At 51.5% G+C, this 22,897-nt stretch overlaps 1 protein-coding gene across 3 annotated transcripts; it reads left to right on the forward strand.

Annotated features, from left to right (window-relative positions):
* The first annotated feature begins 357 nt into the window (after window positions 1-357).
* On the forward strand, window positions 358-18,326 carry CASC3 (CASC3 exon junction complex subunit). Of its 3 annotated transcripts, none has more exons than XM_067541253.1 (14): window positions 358-614; window positions 2,972-2,999; window positions 3,456-3,493; window positions 5,541-5,720; window positions 5,816-5,967; window positions 6,498-6,674; window positions 7,103-7,800; window positions 11,290-11,354; window positions 11,621-11,735; window positions 12,541-12,639; window positions 13,704-13,918; window positions 15,364-15,486; window positions 15,645-15,721; window positions 16,494-18,326. In XM_067541253.1, exons 1-13 carry the CDS (start codon window positions 390-392, stop codon window positions 15,678-15,680), a joined length of 2,151 nt encoding a protein of 716 aa, XP_067397354.1. In that variant the 5' UTR covers window positions 358-389; the 3' UTR covers window positions 15,681-15,721; window positions 16,494-18,326. The 3 variants fall into 3 exon arrangements, with proteins under 3 accessions (XP_067397354.1, XP_067397355.1, XP_067397356.1); XM_067541254.1 differs by having other exon boundaries at window positions 15,658-15,721; XM_067541255.1 differs by having other exon boundaries at window positions 5,562-5,720.
* Window positions 18,327-22,897: the final 4,571 nt, after the last annotated feature.

The following is a 22,897-nucleotide window of genomic DNA, read 5'->3' on the forward strand; positions in this document are numbered from 1 at the left end:
AGCCCCAGGCCCGGGGTCAGGCATGAGTCAGAGCCAGGGGTCAGCCAAGCAGGGCAGTGATGTCACTGGTCGGTGACCGCATGACGTCATCGCGCGGTGCCCCGCCGCCACAATATGACGTCATAGCCCCGCCACGCGGAGATAGGCCCGCCCCAAGCTCCGCGCCATCCCTGAGGGAGGGGCAGTTACCCGGGCTCTTTTGCAAAGCATTCTGGGAGCGGTGAGCAGGCTGCCGAGGAACTGGAATGTTGACCCCTTCCAGCGAGGGGCCGGAAGCGGGTGGTGGCCCCGCGGTGCATCCTGGGAGTTGTAGTCCGCTCGCGGTCCCGTCGGCCCCTGCGCAGTCCCGCCCCGGCCGGCCCCCGCCCCGAGCGACCCAGAGCCGCAAGATGGCGGACAGGCGGCGGCAGCGGGCCTCCCAGGACAGCGAGGACGAGTCCGACTCGGCCGCCTCGGACAGCGCCGACTCCGCGGCCGCGGGGCGCCGCTCCGGCTCCCCCGCCCCGCCCCCGCGACCGGCCCGGGCCGTCGCCGGGACCCTGCCCGCCGCGGGTCGGGGCCGCGCGGCCGAGAGCGCGGCCGGGGGCGCCCAGAGCCCGCAAGAGTCCGAGTGTGTGAGTGAGGCTGGGCCGGGGGGGGCGAGTGTGGGGGGGCTGTGGGGAGGGGGGCCGAGTGTGCGAGTGAGGCTGGGCTGGGGGAGGGGGGCCGAGTGTGCGAGTGAGGCTGGGCCTGGGGGGAGCTGCGGGGGGCCGAGTGTGGGGGGGAACCGTGGGGTGGCTGCCGGCAGTTGGGGAGTAGAGTGGGGGGCAGGCCGCAGGGTTCCAAACCAGCCGAGGCTGCCTGGATGGGGCCTGGGTTCAACATCTGGGGGGAGCCGGGAGGTGGCTGGGGCGTGGTTGGCACCTCCCCACCCCGGCTTGTGAGTCTGTGCCCCAGAGAAGAAGGGGGCTGGGTGGTGTGCGGCGCTGCCCCGTCCTGTGGGCTTGTTTCCCCATTGCTGGGGTCTCACACATCCGGGTTGGGGACAGATCCCTTCCCCGGTGTGTTGGGGCTTGGGCGGGGGAGCCGGGGTCCTCTGCCGCTTGGTTTGGGGGTGGGCAAGGCATCATTCCCAATGAGAAAAGTGGGGCCAGACGACAAGCTTATGGGTCCAGCATCCTAAAAATCTTGTTCAGTTTCTCTCATCCAAAACAGTAGGGCTGAAGTATTTAGAGGAATTGATTAGAAACCCTAGATTCCACCTCCTAGCCCAGCCCCTTAGCAAACTGATCTTTGACGTGTAGTAAGACTTAACTTCATCATTTGTTAGTCTGTGTCTAGCGATCACACAGTCCCTCCTGTCCTCCTCTTATCCACACACTAAAGAAATGACTTAAACCCTTGATCCAAACAGGCAATGTGACAATTAAGGGGCAGAAGAGTAAACCTAGTGACCCTCCTTGCACATCTTCACACATTAGAGTAAGGCTGGAACTACTATTGGATTGGCTTGAAAAAATAAGTATCAGTAATCCTTTTTCATTTCAGGACTGTGTCTTTCCTCCTCTCCCTTTCCACTGCAGCAGTAAAGATTGTACAGACTCTGTTGCTCAAATGAGTTAGTGCAGGTGGTCTGGGACTGGGCTTTTAGATTAATAACTGGTTGGTCCATGACCCTTTCTCATGAAATTTTGCAGCTAGTTAGCAAAGCTTAATTTGATCATCAGGTTTGCTGATAAATGTATTGCCTATCCCCAAATACGATTTTAGAGAAACATAAGACAGTCAGGACTGTTGAAATGGTTTCAATCAGGTAAAACGCTGTGTGTAAGTGTTAAAAGTGAATCTTGCACTTTCTTAGCTTGTGAGTTGTGGATGTCAGTGTGTTTACAAGTTTGTGACTGTCTAAATCTCAGTTGAAAACATACTTTCTGCCTTGCCTTATACCTTTGGTGGACCTAATAATTCTCTCTCAGATTTCTTGTTTCTAATATGCTTACAAAATTTCCTATTTGTTTGTCATTTTCTTTTCCTCATCATGAGGCCAGTAGTATAACCCTTGGGAATTGTATTTGTACTAGTCTGCCCCCTTTTCAGCAATTTTTATGTACTTTTTTAGGGATAATGCTCTGCCCAATCTAATTGTTTTTCCTATGTAGTTTATAGTGGTCTATTGCAGTATCTCTTTGCATTTTGTTATTCCACCAGACCTTTATGCCATATTCCTATTCTGCTTTCAGGCATGTTCGTTCTTCACCTGTTTTTGCTTTTAGGCGTCTTCTTAATATATGTGCTGTTTTTTATTTTTGATCATAAGCCTGTTTTATTAAGTTCCTTAGTCTGATGTTCTGCTACTTCTGGAATTATCTTTGTGATCTTATCTCCTCCAGTTCAGTCTTAACTTCTGTCCTATCTTTCACTGGCTACAGAGTAACATTTATATTTCTGGTAGCTGTCTGTCTGTCTGAGCTGGGTGCTGTTGAGAACGTGTAGGCTGGGGAAAGCCACTGATTTTAAATAATCCCCCAGTAACTTTCTGAGTCAGCAGTCTGGTTCCAGTTTGGTTAAGTTTAATCATTTGTGTAGGTTGCCTCTTTTCCTCAAAAGACCTATAGTGACAAAACACAGTTTAAATGCCTCCTTTTCATACCACCTTTTCATGCATTGAGAGCTTGAATTTCCCTCAGTCAGACTGGCCCTGTGCATGCAACTGGATGCTTTTTTGGGAAAGCTACTGTACAGATTCCTGGATCTGTGTATGTTCTCCTTGTGAGTGATCTAAATTTAGCTTTGAGGATGACTCTCCATCTCCCTTTATCAATGGTACCAATATGTGCTAGGGCCACTGGCATTTCTCTGGCACTTGCCTGAAGTTTGCCTAGATGTCTTATGTGGAGTCACATTTGAGAGGGCAACTCACTGAAATGTTCCCAAATCATCACATGCCCAGTAACGTGTCTGTGTGTGTGTGTGTCTCTCTCTCTCTCAATAGGAAAGTGAAGATGGCATCGAAGGAGATGGTAAGTAATAACTATCTTTGATTTGTCCTGCTGGGAGGGAGAAGTGAGCTATTAAAACACAGAATTTATGACCTATTAAAGAAATGCATATTTTGCAGCCATTTTGAAAGGCCAGCTGTCCTGCTTCCCCTGCTACAGTCTGAGCATCTGTTCTGTTTGTTTCCTCTGGTGCATGTAGCACTGGGCTAGATGGAGCATTGGTCTGACCCACTATGGCCGTTCTTATGCTCTTAACATAGTCTTTTGTTCTCATGGAAACTGGTTATGCTGTTCATCTGAGAGATTGAGGGCCAGTTTAATATTAATATTTAGCTCCTCTGTGGTTTGTGTTGTGTGTCTGTACACTGGATTGTTGATGAATGATGTTCTAAGTGTTACAGTTCAAAACTAAATCATGTTTGGAGAAAGCACCACTATCGCAGCGTTTATGCCAGACTTCTGCTTTCTCTTCTGTAGCTGTTCTCTCGGATTATGAAAGTGCAGAAGACTCCGAGGTGAGTGTATTCTTTATACTGACACCTAAAATAGTCTTCAGAGCTTCTGTTTCTTGCATTACCTTAACACAGAAACCAGTTTATATGCATTGTTATGTCCTACGGACCCTGACTGTAGAGTTTCCCTTTGTCTCAAGAAACTGGATGACATGCAAGACTTTGCATCTAGCCTGTGTGGGTATTTGAGGCTGGCTGTGTTGCGTAAGTGGTCAGAGTTAGAAATGGAAAATCCCACTGAGTGATATCAAGTCTGTCCTCTGGCCAGTGCGGTACTGTAGTATGTTATCTTGGAACAGTTTACCAGGGTCATGGTGGTCATCCTGGCAATTTTTAAATCAGGATGGGGTGTTTTTCTAAAAGATCTGCTCTAGGGATTATTTGGGGGGCAGTTCTCTGGCTTGTGTTGTACAGGAGGTCAGACTAGACAGTAAAAATGGTACCTTTTGGCCTTGGAATCTGTGAATCTAGTGTTTTGTCTAGCCTGCCTTAAGCTAGCTGTGTCTCTGGTTCAAGAACTGCTGTCCCAACTGCCAACAAGCATACCAGGAAAAGGGCCTTGCTCCTCTGTGAAAACCAGTGGTGCAGATGAGGGGACAGACTTGAAACCGGCAGCAGGGTGTAAAGGAAAAGGGGTTTAGAGCGCTTGCTGCATCTTGATTAGGTGCAACTCAGAAATAAATATTGAACTCGAAAAGCTTACTTTAGGCTGAAAGAGGAACACAGATGCTGAGCTGTGTCCAGTCATATGGCCTGACCATTCACATCTCCCAACAGAGAACTTGTCTTGTCAGTAATTCCTTTTGTCGCTGAGGACAGCTGTTTTCAGTAAGGTGGTCTTGACAGCATACTGTTGCCTAGTGCTCCTTGGACGTTTTGTGCATGACAATAGGACTAGGAGCTTGAAGGGTGTTTTGGGATGTTTGCTGGGGGCTATGACTGTCTGCCAGCTTGGTATAAGCATGGCAGTTCTAGTTTCTAAACACTTCCCTTCTCTGCCGAGGTGCACGGGGTGCTGAATAGCACAGTGAAACCTTTCTAGGGAAAAACTTTCTCTCCAAACAAGTGCAGCGAGGGTGATGAGGAGAAAGGGGCAGAAAGATGTGCAGAGGGCAGCTTGCTTGTTAAAGTAGCCAGCTGGGCCTGCCATTGCTTCCGATATTAGTCCCTGCAGTCAATGCTCCGGGGCTGCTGCAGTCTCCAAAGTCAGGTCAGAATGTGGAGGGAAGAGGCTCTGAAATCACCATTTGTTCCCCTCTCCTCCTAGTGTGCCCTTTCCCACTCACTCCCTGTATGCTTGATCTGCAGAGACCTGCATTCAATCTGCAGCTGAATCTAGGAAATAGAGAGAGAGGGTCTCTAGATACCCAATTAACATAGCCCCAGAACAACTGAACTACCTCCCTTCACATGCTGCTGTGTGACTGAAGTAAACATAAATAAAAGGAGTAGCACCTGGCATGTGAACATGTAGTATTGGAAGAGAAACTAGAGCAGTCATCTTGTTAATCATGCAAATACTATTTTGAGTGTAGATTCCAGTCAGAGGAAGGCTTGCAGTCTCCCAGGATGTGAAACACGGTCAGGCTCTTGCAAGCAGTGCCTGGAGTCAGCCAACCACCCAGTTCCCGGGAGTTCAAAAGCACAGGTGGCTGGGTCCAGTCCTTCAGTGGGGGAAAGAAGACATGGTCCATGTGAGCAGTGGAGGCTGATGGTTATGAGCCACCTCACTTGGTAGCTTGTCTCATGGTGCTGCACAAATGGCTCCACTGTGTAAAGATCAGAGGCTCTGGATGCGTTTGATTTTTTTCAACATATGCTCCGAATTCTTCTAGAAATGGTGGTTGTTCGTGGCCTAGTGCTGCTCTTTGGTATTGGTGGAGAAAGGAACCAGCCCCCTTGTCCCTTCCTCCCTGTTAAACAGTTGACCCTCTTTAGCAGCGGAAAGAGGTATTGGATAGGGAGCTGACTGCAGCTGTGGAGATCTAGACGTATCTGCTATAACTTACTGGGGAATCTGCCGCTAACACCATGTGTCATCTTGTCTCAGCGATTGGATGCTTGTTTTCAGGCCGAGGAAGGAGAGTACAGTGAGGAGGAAAGCTCAAAAGTGGAGCTGAAGCAGGAGAGTAACAATGTCAGTGAATCCACAGGAAAAGCTGAGAAAGGGGAAGAGAAACCTGATCCGAAAGGTGCTGTGACTGGCGAGAGACAAAGCGGGGATGGGCAGGTAGATATCTAATGTGTCCTGTGTGGTCTCTGGGGTCGAGGGTGGCTGTACATAGAAGGGCTGCTGCAGTGTAATGAGCTATCTGATTTTGATAGGAGAGCACTGAACCGATTGAGAATAAAGTTGGGAAAAAGGTCCCCAAGCACTTGGATGATGATGAGGATCGGAAGAACCCTGCGTACATACCCCGCAAAGGGCTCTTCTTTGAACATGATCTCCGAGGACAGGCCCAAGAGGAGGAAGTCAGGTAGGTAATAATCACAGAGCTTCCCTGGCTACAGAAAGGTTGAATCCTGAGCCGTCACCTAAAACACTGCAGCTCTGGCTTCCGTGTTCAATATGTGGCAGGCTGTGAGATGTGCAAGACACGTGAGACGTTGCTGTGTGCTGGCCCAGTTGCCTAGTGGTCATGTTTTGCCAAGCCAGGCTTTGGTTCCATGTGCTCCTCAGGCGGCAGGGACTGGTAATGCTACAGAAGCCCAAGCTGAGCCTCCTGCCATTGGACTGTGACCTTTTGCTGATGTACTCAGAGTGGTGGGTTCTCAAAGAAATCTGATCTTCCTCCCTGGGCTGGTGGGGCACTGACTCTCTGAGCCCTGAAAGGCTGCGAATGGCATTGGGGAAGGGGAGATGTTCCACAGTTTCCCAGGCACACCCCTCCCAGAAACCAGCAGCCTTTGTTTGCAGCCTGTACTGTCTGGAACTTCCGTGCCCATTTCCCCCATGTTTGCTGGGCTTTGTAAAGACATGTTGGTTCTCTCCGCATCCCTGTTCCAGGCCGAAGGGTCGCCAGCGAAAGCTATGGAAAGATGAGGGCCGCTGGGAACATGACAAATTCCGGGAAGACGAGCAAGCCCCGAAAAGCAGGCAGGAGCTGATTGCGCTCTACGGTTATGACATCAGGTCAGCTCACAATCCTGACGACATCAAGCCGAGGAGGATGCACAAGCCACGGTGAGCAGCCAAGGCCCTAGCGAGTCAAATCAGCAGGCACCTCGTGTACTGGGGGAAAGGTCAACCTTCCTGCAGCCACCGATATGTTGAGCATCAAACAGGGAAGAACTTGGAGGTGGGGGTTGGGCAGAGGACTAACGGGTGCATGATGCTCTGCCTTACTAGGGCCAGATTGAGACTTGGGTTCCTGGGCCATCAGGGTGTCTGGATGCTGCGCTTCAGGAAGAGGGGCGTCGTTCTACTCAGGAGAGGAAGCACCGGGCTCTGTGGGATGCGGCCTCCAGTATGGTCTGGGGAAACAGGCTGCCGTGGTGCTTTGTCTGTGGGAAAGGATCTTAAAGGGCACTTACAGCCGTGGTGGTGTAAACACCTCCCAGCGGTGCAGCTCAGGGATTCGCTTCAGACCCTTCGTGTTCTTTCCCCTTCAGGTTTGGGAGCCCTCCACAGCGAGAGCCGAACTGGGCCAATGAAAGGCAAAACAAGCCGCCAAGACACCAGGGCTCCGACAGTGCTCCACTGTCTACACGAACCTTCATCAGCCGGAACGCCGCAGGCACGGGGAGGACACCCCCTGCCAGGAGCTTTCCGAGGCCGGGTGGCTACAAAGAGAACCGTCCAAACTACCGAGCTGTGGAAGCCAACAGCCAGCACCTTTCTCGAACGGGCGAGCAGACCAGACACGAAAGCAGCTACCGGGCAAGGCGTGTCGAACAAGCCGTGGAGAGAGACCCTTCTCCTGAAGCGGAGATTGCGCATGTCCCCAGCAGCCCTGTTAAGAAGGAAGAGATCATTTTGGAAAGCCAGACTGCAAGTACAGACTCTGTACAGCCGCCACCAGATAGACCCATCGAAAAGAAATCCTACTCCCGGGCAAGGAGGACCAGGAATAAAGCTGGCGATGCAGGAAAGCTGGCAGATGAAGTGCCGCTTCCAGAAGGGTTGACGCCTGTGTCTCCAAAACCAGTGCAGGCAGTGACGCCCCCTCCGCCTGTGAAGGCCGGTAGTTGGGAGGCACCAGTAGAATCCAGTATGGATGGACTTGAACAAGAAATGACTCAGTTGAATCTAACCGAGCAGAACTGGCCCCAAGGGCAACCTCAGTTCATACAGCCTCGGGAACTTCGAGGTAAGTGCCACAGGCTGTTGGGCTTTCCTTGGTATTTCCTGCTGAATGCAGCACCACTGCTGTGCTCTAAAGGTCTGACAGTTAATTAGAGCTGGGGGGCTCGCTTAATTGTCGCTCTCAGGGCTCTGCTCTGAAGTAAGTACATGGAATTCCATGCAGTTTACTCCTGCCTGGAACACAGCCCTTTAAATCCGATCCTCTCTGCTTTCCGTGGCTCCCCTGGCCCTCTGCAGAAGAATATGAATTTACATGGTTGTATTTGACAAGTGTATCCCACATGCTCAGCTGTTAGGCAGGTTGCTTGCTGTCTTCCACCTCAACAGCTGCATCACTGGTGCCTGTCTGCAGACATCAGTTGGTTTGTTGCTGATATTAAGTTACTTTAATAACAGAAGGTTTGTGAGAGACTCCACATAGTTTGAAGGACAATATGGCGGTGGGGGAAGTTAATGCACATAAACGGAAGGCTCTGCAGTGCAAATGTAAACTTCTTGTGTGAGCTGATGGACTCTGAATGTGCAGGATCTTCTGGGAGGAGCTAGGGAAAAAATTATTAGGATAAAACAGCTGGTGTCAGTGGGACAATTAGGCAAACAGTGTGTGGAATCCTGGGAGTGCCATGTTCCAGTGCTAGCCGCTCCCCTGAGGTAGGTAGTGGAGACTGAAATCGTCCCAAAAAGCTGCTTAGAGAGGACTGATCAGGACACATGACAAGAAATTTCCACCCCAGCCTTCCAAAAAGGGGGGTTAGTTGGCCTGGAAAGTAACAACAGGGAATAGGTGGAGTAACTGAGGGGTGGGAGAGGATGAGAACTGACGGTTCCCTCTCTTGCCCTGTCTCAGTGTGAAAGCAAGGCAGGATACTGGGTGAAACTGAAGGGCGGGACATCCGGAACAAACAGAAGGAAACCTGCCGTGGGGAGGAAAGAATCTTCCCCCTTTTGTCTCTAGCACTCCATAATTAGCCCTGTGTAGCCTTCTTAGGTACTGGGTTTGGCTCCTGCCAGACTAAATGAACCAGTGGTCAGATTGGGAATGGCAAATCCTGCGTTCTTGTGCACTGAGCTTGGTGCTAGGCAGTTTCTCCTGCTGTCCAGAGTAGAATCTGGCAGAATTGAATCAAGGACACTTGTGGCTTGTCTACTTCGGAAAGTTGTACACAGGTAAGCGAAGTTGTGACTTGAAAATGGATATAGATAAACCTGTATAATCCATTGTGTGGACACTTTCATGCTGATGTAAGGGTGGCCTTTTCGATTTCGTTTGTCTCTTGGGAAGGGGTTTAAGCCAGGGCTCGACAAATTTGCATCATAGTTAGGAGCCAGCCCAAAAATTAAGGAGCCATACAATGTGGGCTCTCCCCTCCTGGCCTCGCCACATGGACGCAGTGGCGCCCTGGCCAGAGCGCAGGCCGCTCTCCCATTGTGGCCCTGCTCCTTTTCCCCACCCCTCTCCTACAACGTGGGCCCAGTGGCAGGGCGCCCTGGCCGGAGCGTGGCAGCCGCTCCCCCTGGGACCCAGTCTTTCACTGGGAGAAATACTAGGTGCCAGAATTAAATTCCTAGGTGCCATGGCAACCTGGTGCCCGGGTTTGTCGAGCCCTGGTTTAAGCTAAACCAAAAAAAGCCATTCGTACTGGAATAATAGGGGGTCCATATCGGTTCAATTGGGTAATATTTGTACCACACAATCAGTGAGGCTTGTATGCATCTAGATAGTTCCTTTCCTGTTAAGGCCACTTCAGTTCTGAATAAGAGCATCCACATGGGTTTAACGTGGTTTAACTAATCCACTTTAATTCACATCTTTAATTCAGATTAATTTTCCTGCCCCCTCATGTCTCCTGAAGTTGGTTTTTAGGAGGAATTTGGCTAGGTGAACAGGTTCTAGGAGGCATTCCACATGCAAAGGTACATTAGCAATGTAAACGGCATCTGGGCATGTTTGATTGTTGCTTTGCTCACTCACAGTGTGTTGGAAATTGCTTTTATCAATTTCTGACTGTCACAGGGTGGCCAGCCCCAGTAAATGAAGCAGATCCAGCTCCCCTGTGCCAGGGTAGGCGCTCCCAGTTAAGATGGCAGGACAGCACAAGGGGCTATGAAGGATGTGGGAGAATCTGAGGGAGCCTCCAGTAAGTTAGAGCAGACTAGTTCAGTCAGGAAAAGCAGCTGGTGAGAGCTGCCTGGGAGGAAAAAGGCAGGTGAGAGCTGGCAGAGCCTGGGGGGACTGGAGGAGATCTCTGGAGGAAGCGGTAAGAGGTTCCAGGCGAAGGGAGGAGAGCAAGCAAGAGGAGTTTGCTGGCTGCTCTCCAAAAGCCAGAGCCGGAGAGAGCTGAAGGCGGTTAGATCAGCAGAGGGAGTTGCCTGTGGATGTCTAAGCCAGAGAGCCAAAGCCAAGGGCCAGGGAGGGCTAATGGCAGGGGAGCAGCAGAGGGGCTTCCACGCTGGACAGTTGGACCCAGGGGAGCAGCGAGAGGGCTGGCAGCGCCAGGGATTCTCTCTGTCGAGGCTGATCTCCAGCAGAGAGGCAGTGGGGGTTCTCGCTGGGAGGAGCAGGGTTACACTCCCACTGGAAGGCCTGGGCTGGCTGTCCTGGCAGAGGGACAGAAGAGGACTGGCAAGGAGTTTGGGGGTGATGGAATGGCCGAGAGGATGTGCGATTTTAAGGGCTACTTGCACTGGGTGATAAATGGACTATTGGGACTTAGCGTTTGGACAATTTACACTATGGTTTTCGTAATAAACCGGCCCCAAGGAAGGGCATTGTTGAAGCAAGGGAGCCTAGTCCTTGGGTTATCTGAGAGGGAAAACTGAGGCTGGTGCACTTGTGGTGTGACCTGCAGCATGAGAGTTGCCCTATGACACTGACCTGACATTGGGATTTTACGTGTAGTCAGAGTTTAAGGCCAGAAAGGAAGAGCAGATCTTCTAGTCTGACCTCCTGTGTATCACAGGCCACCCACACCGCCCAGCACCACACACTGATCCCAACAAACGACAGGAGACCAAGGTATCACAGCACTCAGGAGGCTAGATTGTCATGTGCCATAGGCAGAGAGTTGGGGGGGAGCGAGGAGCACTGTTGCCCGAGGCCCCTGCAATAGCTGGGAAATGATTAAGTAAGATACCGCCCAGATAATCCTGCAAGTGACCCGCAGGCTGCAGGGGCAGGTGAAAACCCCCAAGGTCACTGCCAATCTGGCTTGAAGGAAAATTCCTTCCCAACCCCACCTATGGAGATCAGTTAGGTCCTGACCTTGTGAGCAAGAGTCAGCCAGCCACGCACCTTCCTCTTCCTCATCAAAACTCCTCATGACTTCACTGAAATTTGCAAGGCACATGTTGGCATTCACACTGCAGTAACTCCTCTAAAGCAGTGCATTGACATAGGTGGGCAGATGACTTCTAGTGATGCCTTTGACACATGAGATTGCTTATAACTAAAGACGAGTGTAAGACTTAGTAACCACTGTCTCTCTTTCCCTAGGTATTCCCAATCATATGCACATGGGAGCTGGCCCACCACCTCAATTCAACAGGATGGAGGAAATGGTAAAGCAGGGACTCTTGGATGGAGTGTAACTTTTCTTTTTAGTAATTTGAAGTCCAAGCATCGATTTGGTTCTGTGCATTAATTGTTAGAACCTGGCTGGCGCACGCCGGCATTTTTCCTTTCCGTGTGTAGAAGGGTTTGCCATTTTGTTTTCTAAGCTGAGTGTAGGTTTCTCAGTAGGCTGGGTGGGTAACACTGGTCAGAGCCTGCACGAATTCCTCTCTGTAGCTCTCTGGAGCTCACAGATGTCTTTGGACTCTTTCAGGGGGTGCCGGGGGGCCGTGCAAAACGTTACTCATCCCAGCGTCAGCGGCCCCCAGTTCCAGAGCCTGCTCCCCCCATGCACATCAGCATCCTGGAAGGGCACTATTATGATCCATGTGAGTATCCCCTGCGGCCACCCTTCCTCTTGCCTCTATTCTTTAGCACACTCAGAAATGAGCTTTGATGGGGGTTGGGTGGGGTTCCCAGCTGCTTACCAAACTGCTGTGTCAGTGGGGAGGGATATGTGGTGTTCTCCTTCAGACATAAAACCAAGCTAATCATTGGGAGCCTTTGATGAGTACTTGAAGAGATCCTCCCTCTTGAAAGGGACATGGTCAACTAGTTACAGATCCAGTATTTAGGTGGTTAAAATTTCAATGCTTAATATGAAATGATTGCCTGTAATCATTCTTAAATGTCCATGACAACCGAGTTTTCTGGGTTTAACCTCTGCCCTAGTTATGTTTGTAAAGCACCTGCCAGTATTACCTTCGTCATTGCATTGCATCTGCAGCACTGGAAACTCGGACATTGCTCTAGATTGTGTGAAGTGGGAGTTGAAACTTGGTAGAAATAATAGTTTCATTGGCATTTTACGAGGGAGAGAGTGGGGAGTAAATGAGATGTTTAAAATCGAGCTAAATGTTAAAATTGTTAACGGAGGAAGCTACTTAAGTGTTGTATGTTCTGTTACAGGTAAATACTTGGGAGCTCTCCCTCTGTTGGGCTTAGTAGCTCATTTCATCCCATTGCTGGATTGCATGTGCAATTGGCATTATTTCTTCAGCATACTTATTCCTGCACATCTAATACAACAGTGCTCAAATGCTGTGACTGGCTCTTTGACGTCTCTAATCAATCTGACTCATTACAACAGAATAAGCTAAGTAGCTTATTTCCTCAAACTGTTTTCTCTTGCAGTACAATTCCAGGGACCAATCTACACACACAGCGAGACTCCTGCCCCGTTGCCCCCCCAGGGTATGATTGTACAGCCAGAAATGCATCTCCCGCATCCAGGTGAGCTACCTTCCCCCCCGCCTGCCCTCATCAGCAGACTTTCTAACCGTGCATTTGAGAAAAGTCCAGTCTGAGCACAGGCCTGGCCTGGGAATTAAGAACTCCTGAGTTGTAATCCAGCTCTGATGTAGACTTCCTCTGGCCTTGGCCAAGGCATTTAACTTCTGTTTCCCCATCTGTAAAATGGAGCATCCTTACCTATCAGTAGGTGGATAAACGTCTGCACTGCATTTTGAAAATGGAAAATGCTGTGCGAAGTGTTGCTGATCTGTTGAAGTGTAAAATCAAAGACCCCTTCAGTTTCATACCCATTTATGAGATTGAGATTGACGCAGCTGTATATATATTTCTTATGCATTATAAGTAAATCTTGCTCGTTCACATAGTGATACCATGAATAAGTGGCGTGATCTTTGTTAAATGTCGTGTGTCCATGTATATATGTTTCCTAGCTGCTACATCTCCTTTGCTTAAGGCCAGTGCAGGTCCAAGACCTCTTGAGGGTGGCTTGGAAACTTTGGGGTAGAACATTGCTGGTTTTGTGCAGAATAGTGGGCTAAGTCACTTCCCCATTTTATGGCAAGCTGAAGCAGCCAGCCCCATCATCCTGGATGGAAACACTTGCCACGTTTTTTGACCCAGCAGCAATTCGATATGAAGGAGCCCAGAAATGAGATGGAGACAGCAGGGCTCTTAGATTTGCCCCTAAAGGCTAATGTGGGATTGTTTCCCATAGTAAGTAAACTTACTAGCGCATTGTGTAGTGCGTTTCAATAGGATCCATGTGTTGGGAGACTCGCCACTCTCTGGCGGGCACTGCCAGCATTCTACTCTTTGTGTGTGAACTTTCCTGTTTTAGACAGGCCAGGAGCTAGTCTGTCGTGAGCGTGTGCCAAGGAGTCAGGTTCTGTCAGCGCCCTTTGTGTTCAGGTAGCGAAGGTCAGAGCAAGGTGAACCCAGAGACGCTAATTCCCTTTGGCAACCAAACGTGCGCAGCCTTTTCCTAGCATGCGTTGGTTTCATAGGTGACATTACATATGGATTTATTTTGCTTCATTTCCTAGGTTTACATCCACATCAGACACCAGCACCTTTGGCTAACCCTGGCTTATATCCTCCACCAGTCTCCATGCCTCCGGGGCAACCCCCGCCACAGCAGCTGCTTGCACCCACCTATTTCTCCCCTCCCGGAGTCATGAATTTTGGGAATCCCAGCTACCCCTATCCCCCAGGAGCATTGCCACCACCCCCACCTCCCCATCTGTATTCCAACACACAGGTGAGCTGACCACTTTGATTGTCTTGAGCAGAAGTTTTTTAAGTGTGGAGCTCTGGGATCCTGTACTGGTGGGTCCATGTGTTGTATGGCCTTTGAGACAGGATGGGGTCACAGCTGATCTCCCTGCCATGTGGGATTACTCCCTATAGTAGGTCACGTACTAGGTTACTAACACAGACTATACAAATACATCTTAGTAATGAGCATGGATGAGGAAAACATTTTGCTTTCTACTCAATTTGGGTAACAGAAGGAGACTGATCTCACCTCCCTGGTTCACCCACACCGGGCCTGGAATTTGAATTTTAGTCATAAACTACCTGGTGGTATGTGGTGGCTGTATAGTTTGGGCAAAAGAGCCAGGAAAGTGAAACTGCCTAGAAGCACGTTAGCTGGCCAGGTCTGTTCATAGTCCAAGCTAAGCCAAGTACAGAGAGTTATTGGATTCTCTTTTAGAGCCTGCTTCCTTTTGTTTGTTAAACCAAGGCAGCAGGCTGGAGCCACCTGGTGTTTGTGTGGACGCCCACTCGTCAGCGAGGTGGCCACCCAAAGGCCACTTTCAGGCCAGGAGAAACCTTCCCTGTGACATCCCAGTTTTGGGAAAGGCTCTTGTGAGAATTGCTAGAAGCCAGATGGGTGGGTTTCTTTTAACTACCAGGCCAGTACATCCACTATCTGAAGTACTGTATCCAATGGTGGTTTGTCTTGGGGTCCTGTCCCTCAGGTGGGGTGTGTGCTTTCCCAGGGTGTCCTGCTAATGACAGGAGCTGTGGCAAGTCAGAACCTCCTGTCTTTGAGGCTGTCTTGCAAATGGCACACGGGTGACACTCAGTGGCAAGACAAAAGAGGTGCAGTTTCTTAACCCAGACGAAACATTTTGACCTTTCCCTTCTCTGCTGGTCTAGTTAAAGAGAGAGAGTGTGATTTGGAGCGAGCGCAGGACCCCAGGCTCCTGGGCATGGGTTGGGTTTGATGGGGAATTATCAGCCACCTTGAACACAAATCAGTTGCTATTTTAAAGTGGAAACATTATATGGCCTATGGAAAACCCTGCAGGGCATGATGACCCCATCTGACCTTAACATGTAGGAATCAAACCAACTTCGCTGTAGACTGACCCAGTCAGACAGCTAGCCATGGCAGCAAGGCCACGGGCGGTGAGTGCGGGGTTGCCTTGGCAAGTTCGCTGCAGTGGAGTGGGCTCCTCTAGCTAGCGCCTTGTCAGTGTTTGCAGGCAAAGTTTGGCAGCTGCTTTCCACAGCGCAAAGTGAAACTCAGCTGCTGCTCTGCGAGCGCGTCTGCTTCTCTCTGGCTTTAGGTGCCTCCACGTGTAAAGCTGTTTTACACACTTCAACAAACGCCAGGCCGAACGCCCGGGCAGCTGCAGCCTGCTCCACATCCCATGTGGGGAAGAACTGACCCTTTCTGTTCTCTGGCGGATGCAGGCCCAGGCCCAGGTGTACGGAGGGGTCACCTACTATAACACTGTGCAGCAACAAGTGCAGCCAAAACCTTCTCCGCCGCGAAGAACATCCCAGCCCGTGACGATCAAGCCACCGCCTCCTGAGGTACTGACCCCTCCGCCGTGCGCTGCTGTGTGAGACCATGCAGGAGACGTGTTCCCAGTGGCGTGCGACGTCTTTCCAATCCCCCCTCCCTCCCCAAAGCAATGTTGTTTCAAGAAAATCTTCAAATGTCTAACCTTTTGACGTGTCCCAAACTCCAGCTTCTCGTTGCAGGTTGTAAGCAGGGCTCCAGTTAATTTGAGTTTCTAAATACTTTAAATCTAAACCCACGTACAAAGTAAGTCCAAAGTTGACTCTTGGTTTCCTTTCTGTTTAGGGAATAAAAGATACTTTAAAAGATCCAGTTCTGACTTAGGAAATTGTGATTTCTTGAGAAAAGTAAATGCTGAAGCCTTGACCATGTAGCGGTTTAAGGGGCAGATCTGAAGTCTGTACAGAGATGCTGCAAACCATTTCCCCTCTCCAGTGCTATGCACTGTGCGTGTTTGGGTGTCCTCGTAAGCATCGTCCAGTGCACCGTAACAGTTCCATGAGCCCCAGTCATAGCGTGCACAGAACTACCGGCTGCTGCTCAGGAAGAGAGGCGCTAGAGCAGAGAGCTGGGAGTCCCGACTCCTGGGATCAATTCTTGGCTTTGCCACTAACTCACTGTGTGGCCTTGGGCGTTAGTTTTCCCATCCATAGAATGGGGAGAATCGGCACCTTTGTACGGTGCTTTGAGATCCTCTGATAAAAGGTGTTTCCCAGATGCCTGGCTTTAGCCAACAGCAGTGGGGAAATCTCAGGTCTCGACTCCTCAGTGGTCTGTTTAACTTAACCACTGTGCAGAGAGCGTTTGACGTGAAGTGAGATCCTGCTAGCCAGAGTGGGCACAATGGAGGTGAAATCCGGGGGCAGAGCCAAAACAAAGGGGGAGTGGGACAATGGTGGCTGCTTTCTAGTGCCCTGGTGTGGCCCCTCTCTCCCCCCGGTGATAGACGTAACCCTGTGCAGAGCCTGTGGATGGTGCGGACAGCATGCTAATCCTCTGGCTTGCATTTCCCCTCTAGGGCAGCACAAGTGAAAAATCAAAGGAAAGGAGCAGTATGTAGGGATGCCTGCCTCAGAAGTTCCAGCGCCAGACTCGGCACCGCCAGCAAGCAGGAAGCTCTGACTCCGAGAAGTCCCCTTCTCTGTGCTTAGGTGAAGCCTGCAGGCCATCCCCTGCAGCGCCCTGCCACATCTGTATTGCATTCAGGGCTAGGCACCCTTCCCTCTTCGGCTTTCAGTGGTGCTTGCCTGCAAACCATTTCTCTCACCCTCTCCCCACCCCGGGTCACAGAGTTGTTGAAATATTGAACACAAGGGGTGCTCCCTGGTTGCAGGATCTTGCAATTCTCCCCGTCTCCCCCCAGTTATTAAATGTTTGACCTTTTCCCATCTTAACATGTTGAATGAAACTGGCTTGATTCTGTTCTGGTTTTGTTTTTTAAAAATGAACTGGCCCTTTCTGTTAAGCTGAACGGTTCCTTTTGGGTATTGGAATCTGTTCATCAGGTCGCTAGGAACATAACCAGCTCCCCAAGGAAATATCCGATACCTTACTTTGTTTTTTCAGCTCTTAAATTAGCGATTTCTTTCTAACATTGTTGAAGCCTAGGTGTGTGGGAAAGGGCCGCTGAGTGTTAGCAGTCTGACAGGAACACGCTGGCTGTTCAGTCGCTACTTCCACGTTGAAGCTCCTCCTCTTAATTTGTGGAGTAAGCCCTGCTGGTAACTGTGGGCGGTTTCTGTTGTCAAAGTGTGTGCAAACTCTCAACCTGAACCAGACAGGAAGCAGCGTGTGTCCGATCTCTGCTGCCCCCTGCAAAGACACAGTTCCTCCTGCCTTGGGTCTCCGCACTCCCTGGGACCCAAAGAGGGGCACGCAGGTCTCCAGCCCCCCCTGGCTTTCTGAAGAGCCGTCCTCCTGCTTGCAGGCTGCTTTTCTTTCAGCCTTGTTCTTGGGCAAACTGGCTAGGCAGGATAAGCACATACACAGTTTGTACCCAGCCCTTGGGTGTGGCTTCTGTGTAAGCAGAAGGTGATATTACAATCAGCCTTAACATCCACTTCCAAGGATGGGGCCCACTCGGTGTGATCCACAAGGATATGCACATCCCACGATTTCAATGGGTGCCTCCCCCTTTGGGACTCGAAAATGCTCTGGATCCCTGTTTTAGGAGTCTGAAGCTAATCCTGGGAGACTCCTGGCCCTGCAGCACCGTGGTTGCCAAAGCCGCCTGGCTCGCCCACGCTGCAGTGATCTGCCGCCTCTCTGCAGCATAGTTCCTGCGGGGCTCGCAGCAGGCGAAGCTGCTCCACCTCCAGCTATGCTTCAGTGTGGCTTTGGCCTCTCAGCTGTTTTGTAAATTGCATCAGGGAAACTTGGCACAGAGGCTGCCCCTTCAGCCTTGGACACGTGCTGCCCTAGCGCGGCCAAGTCATTCAGCAAGTTACTACAAAGCAAAGCACAGCCTCGGCTTGTGAATTCCCCCCCGGGGGGAGGAGGGAGGAAGCATTTTGAGCTCCCCCCCTGCCTGTTTTGGGTTGAGATCTTTTCATGCAGATGTGGCTTTCTAACTGAAGTACCTTTTTGTTGTTGTTTGTAATTTAATGACCTTTTGTACTTAGCTGAAATGAAGTCAAATGGCATTTAAAAACCCTTTACATTTCAAATGTACCTTTCTCTGCCTTACGGCTGAAACGCACCAGTTAACATATCGGGCGCGTGACTGAAATTCTAGACCTAACAACACTGTGATGGCTTCTTTGTTTTTGTCCCTGTTCTTTAGGAGTGCACACTTGTAACCAACATTGTAATGACTTGGTGGAGGTGAGAATACATTTTAGAAAGTAACGAATGTTCTGGGTCTTTCCTTTGTGCTGCGTAAAGCTGGTCTCGAGCTGTCGTCTGGAGGGGCAAATGTCCCCTCTGCCATGCAATTTCAGATACTGTGGGTACTAGAACCGCCCGGATTTCCGCCTCCCCGAGCTTCTAGCACTGTTGGAAAACTGAGTCCCTTTCTTACCACGCACCTCTCCAGGCTGAGCAAGTGTCATTTTCAAAGACACAACCACTGCCCTCTCCCTCCAGAAGTTGAGCCCTCCTCCCCTCTGCTCCTGTGTCAAAGATCAGCAGAACAAAGTGTAGTTCCCGCCCTGTTTTTATTTATTACAGCCGGGCGTGGTTCGGAGTGCAGGCGGAACAGCTGCTGGGAGGTGGTTCTGGAGGCACAGCACCTGGTAAGAGTGTAACTACCTTCCCAGCTAGAGCATTGCTGGGTCATCTGCATCTGTCACTCCAGTGGGGCCTGGCTTCTGCTGGTGCCTGTGATAAGTTTAAGACTGAGCCATGGAGGCACCGTGACCTGGCCTGCTGGCGTGGCCCACGTTGTGAGAGGCACTGACCATGCCGTGGGCACTGAGGTTCCCTTTGGGCTCAGTGTAGGAGGCGCGGGTGAGATACTGGAGGTGGGCAGACCTGAGGGAGGCAGATGGGATGGGTGGATTTTAAACCTTGTTTCATGGACTGTTAATGGGTCTGGCGCAGAGGTTCCCAAACCCTGATCTGTGGGGAGCAAGCCGGTCACACGGGGGCAAGCTCTCCTTTTCCACGGTGGAGATTGCTGTAGCTGCTAGTGGGACATTTTGCAGTCCTGGCTGCGGGGTTGGAGGGGCAGCTGTCCAAACACACCCCTTGAGCAAGACATTTAAACTCCGTTGACCCTTCGGTAAAATGAGGGTGTCTGGGAAGGCAATGGCCTGCGTTCTAGCAGCTGGCCAGCGGGGGGCAGCACGGACAAGCAGAGAATTCAGTAGCCCCTCCAAGACGAACATCAGAACAGAACCAGGCCAAGGGTCCCGTTAGCCCCGTATCCCGTCTGCTGACCGTGGCCAGTGCCAACTGCTTCAGGGGCAATGAACAGACCAGGGCGGTTATCAAGTGATCCATCCCCTGTGCTCCAGTCCCAGCTTCTGGCAGTCGGAGGTTTAGAGACACCCAGAGCGGGGGGTTGTGTCCCTGGTCATCCTGGCTAATAGCCATTCTCCCCTATGAACTTATCTAATTCTTTATTGAACCCAGTTACGCTACTGGCCTTCACAACACCCCTGGCAATGAGTGCTGCGGGCTGCTGCTGTGGTGTGTGAAGAGGTACTTCCTTTTGTCTTGTTTAAGCCTGCTACCAGTTTAAGTTCATTGGGTGACCCTTAGTTCTTGTGTTGTGAAGGGGTAAATAACACTTCACCGTGCACTTCCTCCGCACCAAGGTTATATAGACCGTTCTCATATCCCCTCTTAGGTGTCCCTTTTCTGAGCTGATCGTTCCCAGTCTATTTAATCGCGCCTCGTGTGGAAACTGTTCCAGACCCCTGATCGCTTTTCTTCCCTTCTCGGCACCTTTTCCAGTTCTAATGCATCTGTTGCTGAGATGGGGCAACCAGAACCGCACATCGAAGGGTTCAAGATGTGGGTGTACCAGTGAGTTATACAGTGGCATGATGACATTTTCTGTCTTCTCTATCTGTTTGGTTCCTAACATTGTCGGCGTTTTGAATGCTGGCTGCACAGATGTTTTCAGAGAACTAGCCATGGCAACTCCAAGATCTTTGCTAATTTTAGACCCCATCATTTTGTACATAGAGGTGGGGTTATTGTTTTCCAATTTCCATGTTTAAGAAAGCTGAATTCAAACTGGATCAGGTGCAGAGAAGGGCTTACCAGAATGATCAGAGGAATGGAAAACCTGCCTGACGAGAGGAGACTTAAGGAGCGTGGCTTGTTTAGCCTAACCAAGTGAAGGCTGAGGGGAGACACCGTTGAGGGATGAACATCAGGGAGGGAGAGGAGTTAAGGGACGATGATGGCACAAGACGAATGTAAACTGGCCATCAACAAGTTTAGGCTTGAAATTAGACGCAGGTTTCTAACCATCAGAGGCGTGAAGCTCTGGAAGAGTTTCCTAAGGGGAGCAGTGGGGGCAAAAGCCCTAACTTGTTTCAAGACTGAATTTGAGAAGTTTCTGGAGGAGGTGGGGGGATGAGATTCCCTCCACCGGCAGGTGGCCCACCCGCCACTGCTGTTAGCAAATATCTCCAGGGGCCGGAGATGGGGCGCCAGACAGGGAGGTCTCAGAGTTACTACGGTGGCTTCTTTCCCAGGGTGACTGGTGGGTCTCACCCACCTGCTCAGGGTCGTACCAATCACCATATTTGGGGTCGGGAAGGAATTTTCCCCCAGGTCAGATTGGCAGAGACCCTGGGGGCGGGGCAGTCACCTTCCTCTGCAGCGCGCAGCATGTCACTTGCAGGTTTAAACTCCTGTCAGTGGTGGATTCTCTGTATCTCGAAGTCTTTAAACCATGATTTGAGGCCTTCAGTGACTCAGCCAGAGGTTCAGGGTGTCACGGGGGGCGGAGGTTCTGTGGCCTGAAGTGTGCAGGAGGTCAGACTAGACGACCATGGGGATCCCTGCTGGCCTTACAGGCTATTACTTTGCGCTTACTAACACTGAATTTCAGCTGCCCATTTTCTCGCCCACTAACCCAGTTTCGTGAGATCCTGTTGTAACTCTTCGCAGTCAGCTTTGGATTTAACTCCCACGAATCATTTTGTATCGTCTGCAAATGTTCACCCCCTTTTCCAGCTCGTGAATGAATGTGGCGAACAGCCCAGCTCCCAGTACAGATCCTCGGAGGCCCCCCACTTTTACTGTTTTCTGCCTGTGCAGCCTCCCTCATCTCCATGAGCATTTCGTATCACCGGTCCCAGCCTGCTCTGACGGTCGGTGTTATATTCCTACTGCTGCACTCGCTAGTCAAGCCTGGAATTGCTACCCCTGCCACTTCTGTGGTGCAGCTTGATTCATTTAAGCTGTGTTCTCGGACGGGATGCTTTTTCACACAGTGCTGTTCCTCCCCCAGCGTGCCCGGCTCTGTCATTCCTGCTTATTTTATACCCTGGTATTACCCTGTCCCATCCATTACCCTTCCTGCACCAAGTTTCCATGATGCCTGTTGTATCAATGTCCTCATTTAAGGCCCCCCACTCTAGTCCTCCCCCCCATCCCCCCCGAAATTATCTGAATTTCTAGCACTTGTGCCTTTGGCAGCGTTCAGGGGCTTGCCTGCCTTTGTGATAATTAAATAAGTGCCATTCAGCTGCCTCCTGGCCCTGCTCACGGTCGGGCCTGCATGAACTGTTTTAGTTCTTACCTACAACTTGTTCTCATGAAGGGTTTTTTCCTTGGCCGGTAAAATCTCTGGGCCCTGCTGCATGGGAAGAACCCGGGTGTGTGCCCACAGCCCAGAGCAGTTGCTGTGGCCAACGCAGTCTCCACCGTGGCTGGTAGCCAGACCGCTCACCCCACCGGCTTGGCGGAGGCAGATGCTGGTAGCGGCGGCTGGGGGGGTCTTTGCAAAGCAAGCAAGGAGCCGTGTGCTGCAACTGCATCAAATCCTTCCCCACTGACCCCTGCGCCCGGGTCTTGCCTCACGTGGGCTGCCCTGGGTCAGGGTGCTGTGGGGTGCAGCCAGCCGGGGGCACTGGGGCTCCCTGTCCTCCGCCCACCTTCGGAAGGGCCTGTGTGGAAATGCTGGAGCCGTGCCGCTGCAGGGCGCCAGTAAACGTGATCGGTTGCCCCACGGCTGGGATGAGGGCTTGGCACGTGCTGGCAGCCGGGGGGCACGGAGCTCCAGAGCAGGCCTGGCCTGTTTGAAAGAGCTGTTTGCTGAGTGTCTCCCCCTTTCCTGCCCTGGCGGATATTAACTTCCCTGTGCTCACACACACTGCTCGTGGGGCTTTCCACAGCCAGAGCGGGCAAAGGCTTGTGCAAAGGAGCAGAGCTGGGCAAAGAACCCAGGCGTCCCGGCTCCTGGCCACTGGGTCTGCCCCCCTACCTGCTCCCTCACAATCCCCTTACACCCTAACCACTAGCCTCCACTCCCCTCCCGGAGCAGGAGCAACACACTCAGCCTTATTTCCTGCCCCCTCCTCAAAGCCTGGCTCGCCCTGCCCTTTGCTACGCCGGGAAGGGGACCCAAGCCAGGCGCGCCAGACCCGCCGGGGCATGGCCGGGGCTTGCTGGGAGCTGCAGAGGGGAGCCGGACAGCATGACGTGTTCTAGGAGCACGCCGAAGTGTCGGGGTTTTGTTCCTCTCACACCTTTGGGCCAAAGCTTTCCCGGCCCGAAGCCTGGCGTGCCGGCCGTGGAGTGGCTACGAACAGAGCGGGGGTGACGTGGGTCTGGACGCCGGGGGAGAGCGGACAGCCACTCGCGGGCTGTGACCTCGCCCCTGGGGCCAGTCGTGCTCTGGGGCTGCTCGGCGGAGCCCTGCCACTACCTGCACTGAGTCCGTGAGCCAGACGCTGCAGAGGGTGAGGCGGGAAACCCGCGGGAGCGCACGGGGGCTTGAGGGTTCCCGTGGGGAAAGCT

Source organism: Emydura macquarii, unplaced genomic scaffold (genome assembly GCF_026122565.2).
Source record: "Emydura macquarii macquarii isolate MOO-44397 ecotype Brisbane River unplaced genomic scaffold, CSIRO-AGI_Emac_v2 contig_629, whole genome shotgun sequence".
NCBI classification, from domain to species: Eukaryota; Metazoa; Chordata; order Testudines; family Chelidae; genus Emydura; species Emydura macquarii.